The 18,375-nt window shown below is 46.4% G+C and overlaps 1 protein-coding gene across 13 annotated transcripts in view; it reads left to right on the plus strand.

Moving 5' to 3' along the window:
* The window catches only part of LOC140424010 (girdin-like), a 695,300-nt gene that overhangs the window by 403,873 nt on the left and 273,052 nt on the right, over positions 1-18,375 (plus strand). For all 13 annotated transcript variants that reach the window (XM_072507832.1, XM_072507831.1, XM_072507835.1 and 10 more), the window contains one exon: positions 371-547. In XM_072507832.1, the coding sequence (XP_072363933.1) occupies positions 371-547 (177 nt within the window). The remainder of the gene's footprint in view (positions 1-370; positions 548-18,375) is intronic.

The following is an 18,375-nucleotide window of genomic DNA, read 5'->3' on the forward strand; positions in this document are numbered from 1 at the left end:
TGTAAAGAATGCGGTCGCTCACAACGCAGTATCTAACGAAGATCCATATCTGTCCTGACTAAAATCAGATCCAGTGATATGCACTCATTGCACATATAAAATCAGTACAATATGGACTGCACACACTCCGTGTGGTTTTGATATGGATAAGATACACATATATTTCTAAACTTCATTTATTGTAAGAAATTAACAGGAAAATTTAAAGTTTTACCCCAAAATTTTGGGACATAGCCAGCAAACCAAAAACAATGAGAACGATAAATATTGATTTTCAAGACTATTTTAATGTTCCTAGCCAACTATAGAAATTATTACTTTATAACTGTAAATGTTTCTACAATATATTTGTTAACTTCCATGGTTACAGGTGAAGAGAAACTATGAAGCTCTCAAACAGAGACAAGAAGAAGAAAAAAATGTGCAGAATTCGCAAGGTAGGCCTGGTGAAGAAATACGGTCTACAAGTAAATGGGAACGAGAGAACCAAGAAGTAACTCGTGAACTATTGAAGGTTAAAGACAGACTTATCGAGGTTGAAAGGAATGTGAGTTTTGTTTAATCTCTTCCGTCTAAAACTATTTTTCAAGCAGTTGAGATGTGTTGCTTTGAAAGTTACTAAGAATTCATTTAGTTATATATTGAACAGTGATTAATGAAACCACACTTTTTATCCCTCTAATTTTCTCCCAGTTTCAAAGCATATAGTTCCACGGTCAATTAATTATCACAGTGGAAAACATGCAAATTAATTTCAATTATCTCCTCACCCAAAGGTACATGAGATTTATCAGCAGGAGTGCCACTTGGTTGCAGGAAAAATAAAATTTGCATGATTTTTTGAGTCTCCCAGCTGAAGTGCGCCTGAGGACATTTGGAACATCCAATCCAATCAACACAGTAAATGGATGAAACAAATTGGATTTAGCCCATCTGCAGGATTGGGAATTGTAATGAGCAATTACAAAACGTCGAATTGAATTGATACACTTAGAACACAAACTTTGTGCTGACTGCTCAGCCCCATCATTGCAACGTGCAGACTAAATGTGCTGCTGTCTGGCTGCAGGCTCAGAAGGGGACCCAGATTAATGTGAGGCTGGTATGAGTTAAAGACAGCCTGCTCTTCCTAAATCCAGCCTGCACCTGTTAAAGAGACAGTGGATTCTGGCTTCAGCGAAATTTGGAGCTACTTCTAAAAGTGTTTCTCACAAAAATCTTGTACGTCCACATACTTATAGCTATTCAGCTATGACAGGCACATCACCACATTCAGTCACTCGAACAGTCTTCCTTCTCTTCCGCAGGATAAGATGTATAAGAGAAGGGTCAGCAAAAAAAAAAATGGGTTCAGTCATGGCTGCATTACCTGAGCTCCTTGGAGGAAACAGTGCACCAAATTATTAGTGTGGTAGTCACTGAGCCTATTGTACTCTGTGTCACTGAAACCATCCAAGAGAATGATATGTTCATGCCTCACGCACCTCATATCAAACTTCATCCTCCTCCCCTAACTTGAAATTAAGTGCAAGCTGCAGATGGTGTGACCATGCTCTATTTGCTTTCCATTCACAACCGTCATCCTTCAGTCCACTGCTGCCTGACCACCCACTGCAGCTTGACAATGAAGGAAGAGAAGAGCAGATATTTGATGAGAAAGAATTATCACTGAATCTGACACTTGCAGCTCCTAACTCAGACACTAAGAGGCAGAGTTCCAAGTCAATATTAATACACTGACTGATGTCACAGTCTACCCACTCTGCTTCCAGTGCATGTACCTTTACCCTTCTAAATGAGAAGATCAGCAAGGGCCATGCCGAAGTCGGCTCGTAATTTAGCTTATTGGTGGATCCTTGCTGTGTGTAAATTGACTGCCTCACCCAATTACTATATATCGTCAATATATATATCACCCAATCTGTGCCCCTATTGAAGTAGAATTTCACTCCCAAAGCATTCAATGTTTAGTTTAAAGTAGATTTTTGCAGCATAAAACTTTAGTATGAAGCTGTTAACATTAACAGCGACTTGCATTTCCTTTAATGTGGTAAAATATCCTAAGGTGCTTCAAAATAAAATTGAAACAAAGACAAAGGGAAGATACTTTATGACAGATGACCAGAAGTTTGGTCAAAGAGAGATTTTAAGTTTCTTACAGGAGGACAAAGAAACAAGGAGGATTAGGATGGGAATGCTAGTTGTTGGAACCTAACTAGGTCAAGCCAGGCATCAGTAGTGAGGTGAAAGAAGTTAGGGTGCATTCTCCGAGAATTAAGGTCAGAGGAGTTTTGAAAGACAAAAATAAGTGAGTTGGACTTGTGGGTGGCACTGTAGCACAGTGGTTATTGAAACATGCTGCTGTGCAGAGAGACCTGGGTGTGCTAGTGCATGAGTCGCAAAAAGTTAGTTTACAGGTGCAACAGGTGATTAAGAAGGCAAATGGAATTTTGTCCTTCATTGCTAGAGGGATTGCGTTTAAGACTAGGGAGGTTCTGCTGCAATTGTATCAGGTGTTAGTGAGACCACGCCTGGAGTATTGTGTTCAGTTTTGGTCTCCTTACTTGAGAAAGGACGTACTGGCACTGGAGGGTGTGCAGAGGAGATTCACTAGGTTAATCCCAGAGCTGAAAGGGTTGGATTACGAGGAGAGGTTGAGTAGACTGGGACTGTACCCGTTGGAATTTAGAAGGATGAGGGGGGGATCTTATAGAAACATGTAAAATTATGAAGGGAATAGATAGGATAGATGCGAGCAGGTTGTTTCCACTGGCGGGTGAAAGCAGAACTAGGGGGCATAGCCTCAAAATAAGGGGAAGTAGATTTAGGACTGAGTTTAGGAGGAACTTCTTCACCCAAAGGGTTGTGAATCTATGGAATTCCTTGCCCAGTAAAGCAGTAGAGGCTCCTTCATTAAATGTTTTTAAGATAAAGATAGATAGTTTTTTGAAGAATAAAGGGATTAAGGATTATGGTGTTTGGGCCGGAAAGTGGAGCTGAGTCCACAAAAGATCAGCCATGATCTCATTGAATGGTGGAGCAGGCTCGAGGGGCCAGATAGCCTACTCCTGCTTCTAGTTCTTATGTTCTTATCACTGTTGCTTCACAGCGCCAGGGTCCCAGGTTCAATTCTCAGCTTTGGTCACTGTGCGGAGTCTGCACGTTCTCCCCGTGCCTGCATGGGACGTGCTTGTTAGGTCAGTTGGACTTTCTGCATTCTTCTTCAATGTACCCGAACAGGCCCGGAATGTGGCCACTAAGGGATTTTCACAGTAACTTTATTGCAGTGTTAATGGAAGCCTACTTGTGACACTAATAAAGATTATTATTATTAAGTGGAACATTAGTGGCTGACCCTACCAAAGTGTAAGTAGTTCTTAATAATGCAGCGCATTTGGGGTCAAAAGTAAAGTTCATGGTCAAATAAGCCAAAATTGCAAACCAACACCAGTTATGAGCAGTCTGCGTAGTTCCTGACAGTTTCCAGGGACGGATGTGAATCTGTGGATCAGGAATTGGTTTTTTGGCATGGGCTGAAGGTAATGCTTTCCGAGTATTAAATTAAAGAGCATTTCTGCTCACTCGGGGTTGGATGTTGGCAAAAAAGCCTGACATCAGAAGCAGTTAGGGGATCACGAGAAGTGGTTGTGAGATCATATACATGTGAAACCTAGCATTGTGTTTTGGAGGATGTTCCTGAACGGCAGCTATAAACAGCTAATCGGAGAGGGCCAATGTTAGATCCTGGGAGGCTCAGGAGATAACCGTGTGGGAGGAGAAAGAAGAGCTGTTTTAGAAATTCTTTGACTATGACTGGAATAGAACTAGGCAAAGACAGTCTCAATCAACTGGACAATGAAGGAGAAGCATTGGAGGAGGAAGTAGCGGTCAGCTGTGTCAAAGATTGTGGACAAGTTGTTAAAAATGAGGAGGGATACTGCTCCTTGATCACAGTCACATTGGATGTAAGGAGAGTACTTGCAGGCACGGAGATGGGTTGAAGTGTGTATACTTCAACGCAAGAAGCATCAGGAATAAGGTGGGTGAACTTAAGGCATGGATCGGTACTTGGGACTACGATGTGGTGGCCATCACGGAAACTTGGATAGAAGAGGGGCAGAAATGGTTATTGGAGGTCCCTGGTTATAGATGTTTCAATAAGATTAGGGAGGGTGGTAAAAGAGTTGGGGGGGGTGGCATTATTAATTAGAGATAGTATAACAGCTGCAGAAAGGCAGTTCGAGGAGTATCACCCTATTGAGGTAGTATGGGTTGAAGTCAGAAATAGGAAAGGAGCAGTCACCTTGTTAGGAGTTTTCTATAGGCCCCCCAATAGTAGCAGAGATGTGGAGGAACAGATTGGGAAACCGATTTTGGGAAGGTGCAGAAGTCGTAGGGTAGTAGTCATGGGCGACTTTAACTTCCCAAATATTGAGTGGAAACTCTTTAGATCAAATAGTTTGGATGGAGTTGTGTTTGTGCAGTGTGTCCAGGAAGCTTTTCTAACACAGTATGTAGATTGTCCGACCAGAGGAGGGGCAATATTGGATTTAGTACTTGGTAATGAACCAGGGCAAGTGATAGACTTGATAGTGGGGGAGCATTTTGGAGATAGTGACCACAATTCTGTGACTTTCACTTTAGTAATGGAGAGGGATAGGTACGTGCAACAGGGTAAGGTTTACAATTGGGGGAAGGGTAAATACGATGTTGTCAGACAAGAATTGAAGTGCATAAGTTGGGAACATAGGCTGGCAGGGAAGGACACAAGTGAAATGTGGAACTTGTTCAAGGAACAGGTACTAGGTGTCCTTGATATGTATGTCCCTGTCAGGCAGGGAAGAGATGGTCGAGTGAGGGAACCATGGTTGACAAGAGAGGTTGAATGTCTTGTTAAGAGGTAAAAGGAGACTTATGTAAGGCTGAGGAAACAAGGTTCAGACAGGGCATTGGAGGGATACAAGATAGCCAGGAGGGAACTGAAGAAAGGGATTAGGAGAGGTAAGAGAGGGCATGAACAATCTTTGGCGGGTAGGATCAAGGAAAACCCCAAGGCCTTTTACACATATGTGAGAAATATGAGAATGACTAGAGCGAGGGTAGGTCCGCTCAAGGACAGTAGCGGGAGATTGTGTATTGAGTCTGAAGAGATAGGAGAGGTCTTGAATGAGTACTTTTCTTCTGTATTTACAAATGAGAGAGGCGGTATTGTTGGAGAGGACTGTGTGAAACAGATTGGTAAGCTCGAGGACATACTTGTTAGGAAGGAAGATGTGTTGGGCATTTTGAAAAACTTGAGGATAGACAAGTCCCCCAGGCCTGACGGGATATATCCAAGGGTTCTATGGGAAGCAAGAGATGAAATTGCAGAGCCGTTGGCAATGATCTTTTCGTCCTCACTGTCAACAGGGGTGGTACCAGGGGATTGGAGAGTGGCAAATGTCGTGCCCCTGTTCAAAAAAGGGACTAGGGATAACCCTGGGATTTACAGGCCAGTTAGTCTTACTTCGGTGGTAGGCAAAGTAATGGAAAGGGTACTGAAGGATAGGATTTCTGAGCATCTGGAAAGACACTGCTTGATTAGGGATAGTCAGCACGGATTTGTGAGGGGTAGGTCTTGCCTTACAAGTCTTATTGAATTCTTTGAGGAGGTGACCAAGCATGTGGATGAAGGTAAAGCAGTGGAAGTAGTGTACATGGATTTTAGTAAGGCATTTGATAAGGTTCCCCATGGTAGGCTTATGCAGAAAGTAAGGAGGCATGGGATAGTGGGAAATTTGGCCAGTTGGATAACGAACTGGCTAACCGATAGAAGTCAGAGAGTGGTGGTGGATGGCAAATATTCAGCCTGGATCCCAGTTATCAGTGGCGTACCGCAGGGATCAGTTCTGGGTCCTCTGCTGTTTGTGATTTTCATTAATGACTTGGATGAGGGAGTTGAAGGGTGGGTCAGTAAATTTGCAGACGATACGAAGATTGGTGAAGTTGTAGATAGTAAGGAGGGCTGTTGTCGGCTGCAAAGAGATATAGATAGGATGTAGAGCTGGGCTGAGAAGTGGCAGATGGAGTTTAACCCTGAAAAGTGTGAGGTTGTCCATTTTGGAAGGACAAATATGAATGCGGAATACAGGGTTAACGGTAGAGTTCTTGGCAATGTGGAGGAGCAAAGAGATCTTTGGGTCTATGTTCATACATCTTTGAAAGTTGCCACTCAAGTGGATAGAGCTGTGAAGAAGGCCTATGGTGTGCTCGCGTTCATTAATAGAGGGATTGAATTTAAGAGCCGTGAGGTGATGATGCAGCTGTACAAAATTTTGGTAAGGCCACATTTGGAGTACTGTGTACAGTTCTGGTCGCCTCATTTTAGGAAGGATGTGGAAGCTTTGGAAAAGGTGCAAAGAAGATTTACCAGGATGTTGCCTGGAATGGAGAGCAGGTCTTACGAGGAAAGGTTGAGGGTGCTAGGCCTTTTCTCATTAGAACGGAGAAGGATGAGGGGCGACTTGATAGAGGTTTCTAAGATGATCAGGGGAATAGATAGAGTAGACCGTCAGAGACTTTTTCCCCGGGTGGAACAAACCATTACAAGGGGACATAAATTTAAGGTGAAAGGTGGAAGATATAGGAGGGATATCAGAGGTAGGTTCTTTACCCAGAGAGTAGTGGGGACATGGAATGCACTGCCTGTGGAAGCAGTTGAGTCGGAAACATTAGGGACCTTCGAGCAGCTATTGGATAGGTACATGGATTACGGTCAAATGATATAGTGTAGATTTATTTGTTCTTAAGGGCAGCACGGTAGCATTGTGGATAGCACAATTGCTTCACAGCTCCAGGGTCCCAGGTTCGATTCCGGCTTGGGTCACTGTCTGTGCGGAGTCTGCACGTCCTCCCCGTGTCTGCGTGGGTTTACTCCGGGTGCTCCGGTTTCCTCCCACAGTCCAAAGATGTGCAGGTTAGGTGAATTGGCCAATAATAAATTGCCCTTGATGTCCAAAATTGCCCTTGGTGTTGGGTGGTGGTGTTGAGTTTGGGTAGTGTGCTCTTTCCAAGAGCCGGTGCAGACTCGAGGGCCGAATGGCCTCCTTCTGCACTGCAAATTCAATGATAATCTATGATTAATCTAGGACAAAGGTTCGGCACAACATCGTGGGCCCAAGGGCCTGTTCTGTGCTGTATTTTCTATGTTCTATGTAATCTGTTGCCGGGATTTTCCCCTCCCATTCACGTCGGGCAGGTGTGGCATTGGGAGCAGAAAATAGTGCGAGAAATGCAAAATTGCATTTAATGTTGATAAAGCATGATGTGATCGTCCCCTCCCCCAGTCAGTGACGGACCATGATTTCCACCAGTCAACATAATTGGAATACATTTGCATCTCATTATCAAGTCCAAAAACCGAATCATGGGTGGGATTCGCTCACCTGGGGCTGGGCCAGAGAATCCCCGTGACCGGTGCGAATCGCGCCACGCCGCCCCGACACCGGCTTGTAGAGCGGAGAATTGGCGCCGCCGTGGTTGACGCGGCGCTAGTCAAGGGCCGCTCGTGAAAACGGGAAATCCCTCCGGCGCCGTCCACACCTACTCTCAACCGGCGGGACCTCTGCGTGGAGGGGTCCGGGGGGGGGGGGGGGGGGGGGGGGGGGGGGCGGCCTGTGAGAGAGAGGGGGGTGGGGTCCGACCCCGGGGTGGGCCACCAATGTGGCCTGGCCCGCTGATCGGCGGACCGTCCTCTCTGGCTGGGGACCTCCTTTTCTACGCGCCGGCCCCTGTAGTCCTGTGCCATGTTACGTCGGGACCGGCGCATTGAAGGAAGCCTTTGCGCGTTGGCGCCAGCGCCACTGCGCAACCGCGGATCCCGCGGCGCCCAGTTCGCGCCAGTATTAGCAGCTGGAGCGGCGTGAACCACTCCAGTGCCATGCTGCCCACCTGTAGGGGCCAGAATTAGTCATCGGGTCGGCCCGTTCACGCCATCGTAAAATGCGACGGCGTCTACGACGGCGTGGATATTCTGCCGCAGGATTAGAGAATCCCGCCCCAACATCCCTATCAAAAAATCCATCCATGCCGGTGTAATGTAAGAACCGTACGAAGCAAGACTAGATACAAAAAATGTGCAGCTAGTGAGAAGAGCGCAGTGCTTGCGGGGTGGCTCCACATCTTTAGGAGGGAGATGGGCATGGGGTTTGACTCGGTACTTCAGACTTGACTCAGGAATTATGTTGGTTGACTTGGGGGTGGTGTGAGTTGAATTGGGAGGGTACTGGGTTAAGACTCTAGGACACAAGGCTTCACTTGGGGAGATGAGATCTGACTCGGTGGTACAGGGGTAAGGCTCGGGGAGACGAGGGTTGACTTGGAGGGGACCTGGTAAGACGAGGGCTGACTAGGCTTGACTTGGTACAGTGGTATGACTCCAGGGAAGGCCAGGATTGATTCTGGGGGAGGCAATGGTGGGCGTTGACTGTCTGGGAAAAGTACCATTCTTGAGGATGCTGTCTGCTGCTGGGACACAAGCTTCTTAGAAGGGCCTCGCAGAGGAAGGGAAGTCTGGTGCAGTGGGGGCATGGGGTGTCATCACAGTCTGATGGTTTCATTCAATCTGGTGGGGGGGGGGGGGGGGGGGGAAGCTTCTGAACGGGGATGTTGGCAAGGGAAGGTTAATTGAAAACATGTCAGTCTTCAGAACCCTGTTCCAGCTGAGACTGTTCAGCTGTAACTCAGTTGACATGCTTGGAGTCAAACTAGTCATGCAGTTATGTCCACTCAAGCACCACTTTGTGTGGGAGTGCCAGTGATCGTTGTTCAGTATTTAACCCTTGGTGCACAGATTTCCAAAATCGATGACCATCATGGTATGCCTATACCATTGCCTAATGTTTGGCTGTGTGCTGAGGTGCATGTTGACAAGTGCTCCCCCATAGATGAGGTTGAGTACAATGCCTTGGAGTGAAGCTTTGGACAATACATGGGCCTGAGATGAGAGCTCAGGATGCAGTAGAGTGCTTAAAGCTGTGGCCATGTGGTGTGGAGTAAGGTTGGTGTGGGGTGTTGCCAAAGCAGAATGCGAAATGAGGACTGGACATCAATATTGTGGCCAGAATATGAGTCAGTGGGCTTTGCAGGCAGCTACAGAAGATGAATTAACAAAGAGTAGTCCTTGGGAGACAAATGCTAACCGTCAAGTCTCCCTCTTTGATACTGCAGTGAGGAGAGCCTGGTGATCTTGCTGTAATTTTTCACTCGTATAGGCAATGGAAGCGCCTGGCTCACCAAAGGCAGGAGCAGAACCATGAAGAGAAAGGAGGACGGAGGACCCCAGAGAGTCGTCACTCTGAGATGCCTCTACAGACGGTGCCTAGCATACCTGCAGATGTCCACGAACCGGTGGCACTGAAGACTACATATATCCATGGAACTAGTTGGTCATATCTGCAACCTTCTGCAGGATTTGGTGTCACGGGAACTTGGAGGACATCCACTGCCAGTGTCACTGAAAGTTACTGCAGCGCTGAATTTCTACACCAGTGGCTCCTTCCAAGGCTCCACAGGTGACCTCTGTTGGATTTTGCATGCCTCCACACATAACTGTATCCAGGAGGTGACAGATACAATCTTTACAAGAGCGCACAACTTTGTCCATTTCACCCTGGATCAGGTAAGCCAGAATGTAAGAGCGATGGGCTTCGCAAAAATCTCTGGTTTTCCACAAATGGACGGTGCCATCAATTGCACTCACATGACACTCAGATCTCTGCGGCATCACCTGTGAACTATGTGAACCACAGGGGCTTCCACTCGCTGAATGTTCAGCAGGTTTGCAACCACACCAAAGCATTCTTCAGTTGTGTGCTCGATTCCCAGGGAGTGTACATGATTCCTACGTACTGAGTGGTTTCAGATCTTTGATATGATTCAGGATCCGCAGATACTGCAAAATTGACTCCTGTGGGACAAGGGCTACCCACTGAAGAGGTGGCTTATGACACCTGTGCGGAGGCCATAGAGTGCAGCTGAGACAAGATGTAATGAGGCTGATGCTGCATCTCACACTTTGGTGAAGGAGACAATAGGAATGCAGAAGATCAAATTCCAGTGCCCAGCGGTACCGATTTGGTCTAGCCCTGAAATACTGTCTGCAGAGGGTGTCACTCATCATGATTGTCTACTGTGCCTTGCACAACCTGGCGCTGCACTGGGGGTAGGAACTGCCTGAGGAGAAGGAAGAGTAGCGCATTTACTCCGATGAGGACAACATCGAAGGCAATGAGGTTGAGGAGGGTTCTTGAGGGAGACTATTTCGGCCATGAGTCAATGATAATGTCTGGATGAGAAAGGCAAGATTGGGACGTGCTTATTGCTGCTAGTTTCATAGAGCATGATGAGGTCATCCTATTATCTTCACATGGCTTCTGTGAGCATTGCATCCCCGTCTTATTGATGACAGCCCACACCTCTGATAAGTCTTCTGTCATGGGGATGCAGCAGTTGCAGTCTGGATTTGATTTGATTTATTATTGTTACATGTATTAGTATACAGTGAAAAGTATTGTTTCTTGCATGCTATGCAAACATTGCATACCGTACATAGGGAAGGAAGGAGAGACTACAGAATGTAATGTTAGTCATAGCTTGGGTGTAGAGAAAGGAGCAATTTGACACGAGGTAGGTCCATTCAAAAGTCTGATGTCAGCAGGGAACAAGCTGTTCTTGAGTCGGTTAGTATGTAACCTCAAACTTTTGTATCTTTTTCCTGACGGAAGAAGGTGGAAGAGAGTTCATGGGGTTCTTAATTATGCTGGTTGCCTTTCCAAGGCAGCGGGAACTATAGACCAAGTCAATGGATCGGAGGCTGGTTTGCGTGATGGACTGGGCTACATTCACAACCTTTTGCAGTTGCCTGCGGTCTTGGGCAGAGCAGGAACCATAACAACCTGTGATACAACCGGAAAGAATGCTTTTAATGGTGCATCTGTAAAAGTTGGTGAGAGTCGTAGCTGACATGCAAAATTTCCTTAGTCTTCTGAGAAAGTAGAGTCGTTGGTGGGTTTTCTTAACTATATGTCGGCATGGGGGGACCAGGACAGGTTGTTGGTGATCTGGACACCTAAAAACTTGAAGCTCTTAACCCTTTCTACTTCGTTCCCATTGAGGTAGACAGGGGCATGTTCTCCTCTATGCTTCCTGACGTCGATGACCATCTCCTTGGTTTTGTTGACATTGAGGGAGAGATTATTTAGTCGCACCAGTTCACCAGATTCTCTATCACATTCCTGTACTCTGTCTCGTCATTGTTTGAAATCCGACCCACTACAGTGGTGTCATCAGCAAATTTGAAAATCGAGTTGGAGGGGAATTTAGCCAAACAGTCAGAGGTGTATAAGGAGTATAGTAGGGGGCTGACAACACAACCTTGTGGGGCACCGGTGTTGAGGATGATCGTGGAGGAGGTGCTGTTGCCTATCCTTACTGATTGTGGTCTGTGGGTTAGGAAGTTCAGGATCCAGTTGCAGAGGGAGGAGCCGAGGCTCAGGCCACGGAGTTTGGAGATGAGTTTCACAGGAATAGTAGTGTTGAAGGCTGAGCTGTAATGAAATGAAAATCGCTTATTGTCACAAGTAGGCTTCAAATGAAGTTACTGTGAAAAGCCCCTAGTTGCCACATTCCGGCGCCTGTTCGGGGAGGGTGTTACGGGAATCGAACCGTGCTGCTGGCCTGCCTTGGTCTGCTTTCAAAGCCAGCGATTTAGCCCTGTGCTAAACAGCCCCTGTAGTCAATAAATAGGCGTCTGGCATAGTGCAGGGCCAGGGAGATGGTGTCTGCTAGGGACCTGTTGCAGCGGTAGGCGAACTGTAGTGGATCAAGACAATCCGGGAGGCTGGAGTTGATACGTGCCATGACTAACCTTTCTAAGCGCTTCATAATGATGGATGTCCGAGCCACTGGATGATCGTCATCAAGTCACGCTGCTTGGCTTTTCTTTGAGACAGGGTTGATGGTCGCCTTGAAGCAGATGGGGACCTCGGATTGTTGTAAAAAGAGGTTCAAGATGTTTGTGAATACCCCCGCCAGCTGATCCGCGCAAGACCTGTGTGCTCATCCGGGTACCCCATCCGGACCAGTGGCTTTCCATGGGTTGACCTTCGAGAAAGCTGCTCTGACATCTGCAATGGTGACTTCCGATACAAATTCAACCGAGGCTTCCAGGGTGGAGGGCGTGCTCTCACTGATCCCTTGCTCAAAGCGGGCATAGAATGCGTTGAGCTCATCAGGGAGGGGTGTGTTGGAGCTGGCTATTTTGCATGCCTTCATCTTGTAGTCCGTTATGTCTTGCAGACCTTGCCATAGTCGGCGGAGGTCCGTGCGGTTAGCCTGGGGCTCGAGCTTGTTCCGGTACTGTCTTTTGGCATCTTTGATGGATTTCCTTAGACCATATCTGGCTTTCTTGTATAGGTCAGAGTATAGGTCTTGTATAGACCCTACATTCCAGGAGGAGGAAGATGACTTGCAGTGGGGACAGTGCATAAATCCTCACCGAGCTTCTGTGAATGCCTGACTCCGAGCTGGCTGATGGCAGCTCACTTGCTGTCAATGACTACGGTCAGTCATATCATGGCGATGCATTGTTCCTTATGGGAGGCATCCTCATTCCCTGCGAGGTCGAGGCTTGACTGATGTGTTCAGTCACTGAAGGGAACATTATCGATATACTTTGGAACCTTGTACAAAGCAAATGGAGGAAGCCCTGGTCTGAGCGCCTTGCCTTTATCTCGTGCAGGGATCAGGATTTCACTTCGGAATTATAGGGTCACAGCTCATCAGAACAAGGAGCTGTAGAAAGGGTGTAATTAGTGGGAGTTTATTTACAGAGATGCACATTATGTACATGTGCTCAACACTCATGTCCATGCTATGGAAATAGACCATCATAATCTTTCTAACCTTGCCACCACGACTTAGTGCATCCCCAATATCCAGGTGGAGGCAGCCTGCTGTCTGCCATGCCCTGTTGTCTATGATATCTTTGGTTAACCTCTTCTGGAGGGCTGGGACAGCTGGGGTGATCTTGAAAAGCCTGTCATCCTCTGGTATTAGCACTGATGGATACTAGCAAATGCCCTGATCATGGAGTGCATGCCTTTGCAGCAGTGCAAGTCAAAAATCTTGGGCCAAGGTCTCCATGGTGTCTGCCACCCTGACTGCGTTGACCCCAGTGCATTGCAGTGTCGGCGTAATCACCCAGACTTCAGGTGGACGGACTCCTCCATGCAGCCTTTCAAGCCAAGGAGTGCATCAGATATCCCTTCTTGATTTTCCCTCCCTTGTCCTCGGAACCTCAACAACTGAGGCATGATTGAGTCCAGAGGCTTGTCATCTGACTACGACAGCAGAAATCTAGCCTCCAGCAATCGTCCAAGTACTGGCACCCTGGGACATCCCTGCCTCTGCCTGCTATGGATCTGACAGTGAAGTGTGCTCACCAGATTGTGACCCTAAGACTGCTCTTAAAAAAAGGTCCCAACAAGGTGTTTGTCTCTGCGCTGTTGAAGGGTGTGGGTGAGTGCAGTGACTGCTCTTCTGCTTTGAACTAAGAAGTCCTCTTCTTTGCTGCTATTGGGCTGGACTCCCTTGGCTGCTTGCCAGATGTGCCTATGAAAGAAAGGCGAGCACATTAGTGCATGACAGGGGCCTGAGAATCAGAGACATGACTCACAGCATTGTTTATCGCTGACAACCTCACCATCAGCACAGGAGTGGTCAACATGCTCTCTGGCCAGCTGAATGGTTCTCTCATCAAATCCTGTGAGATCCTTCAGCTCTGGCATCCCTTCACTAGTCTGTGACCTCTTCCTCTTGTTGTGAGCCAACTTTTCCTGCATGAAGACGGGGAGAGTGTAAGCAGGTATACGTGCCAGGGATGCCTGACATGCATGAATGGTGAGTGATGATCGATGCTGAGTGGGGCCAGCGAGGTGATGAGGACATGCCCTGCAGGGGAGATGGAAATGTATGTGAGAGAGCGAGCAGTGCTTTTCTTTGAACTGGCATTACGTGAGTGCATGTGTAATGGGTCTGTGAGTGTGAGAGTTGAGTGATCAGACTGACTTAGCCTGGAAGAACGGAGGAGATCATTCATCCTCTTCCTGCACTGGGTGGCGGTCCTCTTCTGTAGGGCATGGCATTGACCCTAGCTATCCCGCCTCTCATGCTGGGTTTGTCACATTGCTTGCTGGTTTTCTTCCTGAGCTCAGGTACAGCACATCACGGTGGATTTCCAAAGCATTATCCAGTTCCTCCATGGAGGCATCTGAAAACTCTGGGGCCTAGCCGGGGATCACTTTCCAGCGACCTGCGAAATATGGCTGCTGTGCACTGTGGCAGCCTTTAAATATGGGGCTCCGATGACTGCAACACTGAGGGTGATTCAGAGACAGACCACTAGTGGTACGGCGTGGAACCTGTACATGTGATGTACCATCAATGACGACAGACGAGAGTCGGAAGAGTAAACTGTAGCTTTAATCAGCTAAAAGATACCTGCTGGCAGCCGGTCCCAGAATGAGGGCAGGGCTGGAGGTTAGCTACCTTTATACTTGAGCCCGATGGGCGGAGCCAGCAGGGACAAACCCAGACATGTAACAAACAGTAAGAACAATATAATACAGTGGTTCACCACAACATGAAAATGTTTAGTATGAAGTGATGCACTATATGGCATGAAAGGCCGCCATTGCCAGGCTAAGCGCCGCTTTTCCTGCCTGTTATGGACCAGGGATTCAAAAACTCCAAAGTATATCATGGAGTTCACCTGACCCACAACTTCTAACAGATTTTGGTTATGGGGGGCACAAGGGCCCACTTTACAGGTGTGATGTAACAGAGTTAATAATAATAATCACTTATTGTCACAAGTAGGCTTCAGTGAAGTTACTGTGAAAAGCCCCTAGTCGCCACATTCCGGCACCTGTTCGGGGAGGCTGTTACGGGAATTGAACCCCCACTGCTGGCTGTGTTCTGCATTACAAGCCAGAGATTTAACCCACTGTGCTACCGAAAGTATCTTTAAAACAAAACAATGTTTATTCTATGAATTCAGTTAACACTTTATAAACACACAGTAAACATCTTATCAACTACAAACACTGATACTTTCCCAAATACAATATTCTATAGGTAACCCTCAGTAACTTTCCTAACAACATCCATAAGCCCAAAACACTTTTTAACAAAGACGGCAGGTTTAAATTCTCTACAGAAACGGGTATTACTTTGACATCATCAATGAGCTGAAGACTAGAGAAAGATCAATACACATACCTGCTTGGTTCACATGCAGCTCTCCAACTCAAAGCGAAACTAAACACAGAGCCAAAACCAGCTCTCAGCTCAAAACGAAAATAAAAGCAGAGCAGAACCCAGCTCCACCCACACACTGACATCACTGCAGCTATTTGATAAACACCCATTTCTTAAAGGTACATCCACCTGACATGCCCGACATCAGTCTTTACTGATATCTGAGCAAATATTGCCCTATGACTTTGATAGGGCGTTTTTCAGTGTTGTGGCAAAGGAGAAAATCTGCTTCTAGAGGCTAATTTTAATAACTATCAGAATAATTTTAGTGGTTAACTTTCCTGCCAAAGTTGTATGAATTGAAAACTTCTTTTAAAAATAAGATCTTTGCGGACTTGTCAACATTCCAAGCTTTAACGAAAAAAAAAGTACAGATTTTAAAATGTAAAGATTTCATTACACAAGAATAATAATGTGTAAGAGCCCTTGTTTATTTCTTTAGTTCCCATTTTTGTTTATTATTTTTGGCCTGTGGACTCATTCAGAATGTGCTTTTAAGCAGAGGACTCGAGCTGAAGCAGCCTGCTCGTCAGGACATTGTGTTCCTCGGTTTTGTCTGGAGAGAAAAAAACAACTCGTTGGCGCTGAGTGGATCTTAGGACCCAGCTTTAGAGGAAGTTTGTTCGTTTGGTTGGCTGGCAGCCTGTGGGTTGGCCAGGGACGGTGTTCTGCTTTGTAACTAATTACTTATTTGTCGATGTATTAGATACTTTTTCACATTCACTGTAACTATCTACATGTTTTTGTCCACTGTGTACGTTTCCTTGGCCACAGAAAAATACTTTTCACTTGCACTCCGGATGTGACAATAAATCAATCAATCAGTGATTGGTTCCTGTGTGATGCTTTTTGAGAGAACTTGGCTGAATTGATTAGACCTTGGAAGTGAAAAGGCCTCTCCCTTTCTCTCTCTCTCTCTCTCTCTCTCTCTGCTGAAGTGAAGGACTGTTTATTGTTCTTCAACCAGTGAATGCCTGGCACATCTTTGCTGCAAACTTGAACTAATTGTGAATCTACAGAGAAGTACACAACCTTCCCAGAGAAAAAACAATCTCTTGCCTAGGAGGAAGAAGTAACAAAACAAAAGCTAATCCTCAAAAAAACATTAACTAGAAGTCATCCCAGTGTATCCGTGATCCTTTATCCACTCTTTTTCCTCGGTGTGTGTGTGGAAATTGTGGGGGGGGGCGCGATGCGGGGGTTGGGAAAGGGGAATTAGCTAGTCAGTTACATTTTTCTGTCAGTTTAGTTATAATATTGTACATAATAAATGGTTACTTGTGTTAAAGCTATAAACCTGGTGATTGCAGTTTAATGGGCTCAGCCAAGGACCTCATGTATTTTAAAATAACATCTTATTTCACTTGTGTTCCTACTCTGGGTCATGTGGAGCTAGAATTGACCATGCACTAGCCCAGGGTGCCATGACAAATGGCATCCTCATCTCTGTCCTCATTTTAAAATAGTGCTACCTAATTCTGGACTCACCGACAAATGGAAGCGTTCTTTCCACACCCATCTGTCGCGACCATTCAGAATCTTATATACTTCAATCAATCAAGTCACTCACTTGTAAACTCCAGTGGGGGGAAAAAAAGTTTTCCAACCTTTTCTCATTAGACAACCCACTAATTGCAGCTATCAATCAAGTAAATCTTATGTGAGCCGCCTCCAATGCATTTACAGCCTTAAATAAGGAGACCACAATTGCTCACGGTATTCAAGATGTTTTCTCATCAATACCTTGTATAATGGGAGGAGAAGGGGATTAAGACGCTAAAAGATTTGTTTCTTAGGGGTCGGTTTGCAGGACTGAAGGAACTGGAAGCGAAGTATGGGCTGGCGGGGAGGGGGCGGGTGGGGGGGGGGGTGGGGGTAGGAGGAGGAGAAGAAGAAGAGTGTTTACATCCATGCAGGTTCGAGAATTTGCCAGAAAGGAGATACAGAGCTTCACGGAAGAACCGGCCTCCACATTGCTGGAGGAGGTGCTGATGACCGGGGGACTGGAGAAAGGGGGTAGTGTTTTTTTTTTTTTTTTAGAAAATACAGCACAGAACAGGCCCTTCGGCCCACGATGTTGTGCCGAACCTTTGTCCGAGATTAATCATAGATTATCATTGAATTTACAGTGCAGAAGGAGGCCATTCGGCCCTTTGAGTCTGCACCAGTTCTTGGAAAGAGCACACTACCCAAACTCAACACCTCCACCCAACACCAAGGGCAATTTGGACATTAAGGGCAATTTATCATTGGCCAATTCACCTAACCCGCACATCTTTGGACTGTGGGAGGAAACCGGAGCACCCGGAGGAAACCCACGCAGACACGGGGAGGACGTGCAGACTCCGCACAGACAATGACCCAAGCCGGAATCGAACCTGGGACCATGGATCTGTGAAGCAATTGTGCTATCCACAATGCTACCGTGCTGCCCTTAAGAACAAATAAATCTACACTATATCATTTTACCGTAATCCATGTACCTATCCAACAGCTGCTTGAAGGTCCCTAATGTTTCCGACTCAACTACTTCCACAGGCAGTGCATTCCATGCCCCCACTACTCTCTGGGTAAAGAACCTACCTCTGATATCCCTCCTATATCTTCCACCTTTCACCTTAAATTTATGTCCCCTTGTAATGGTGTGTTCCACCTGGGGAAAAAGTCTCTGACTGTCTACTCTATCTATTCCCCTGATCATCTTATAAACCTCTATCAAGTCGCCCCTCATCCTTCTCCGCTCTAATGAGAAAAGGCCTAGCACCCTCAACCTTTCCTCGTAAGACCTACTCTCCATTCCAGGCAACATCCTGGTAAATCTTCTTTGCACCTTTCCAGAGCTTCCACATCCTTCCTAAAATGAGGCGACCAGAACTGTACACAGTACTCCAAATGTGGCCTTACCAAAGTTTTGTACAGCAGCATCATCACCTCACGGCTCTTAAATTCAATCCCTCTGTTAATGAACGCGAGCACACCATAGGCCTTCTTCACAGCTCTATCCACTTGAGTGGCAAC

This window comes from Scyliorhinus torazame, chromosome 1, assembly GCF_047496885.1.
Source record: "Scyliorhinus torazame isolate Kashiwa2021f chromosome 1, sScyTor2.1, whole genome shotgun sequence".
Classification (NCBI taxonomy): Eukaryota; Metazoa; Chordata; class Chondrichthyes; order Carcharhiniformes; family Scyliorhinidae; genus Scyliorhinus; species Scyliorhinus torazame.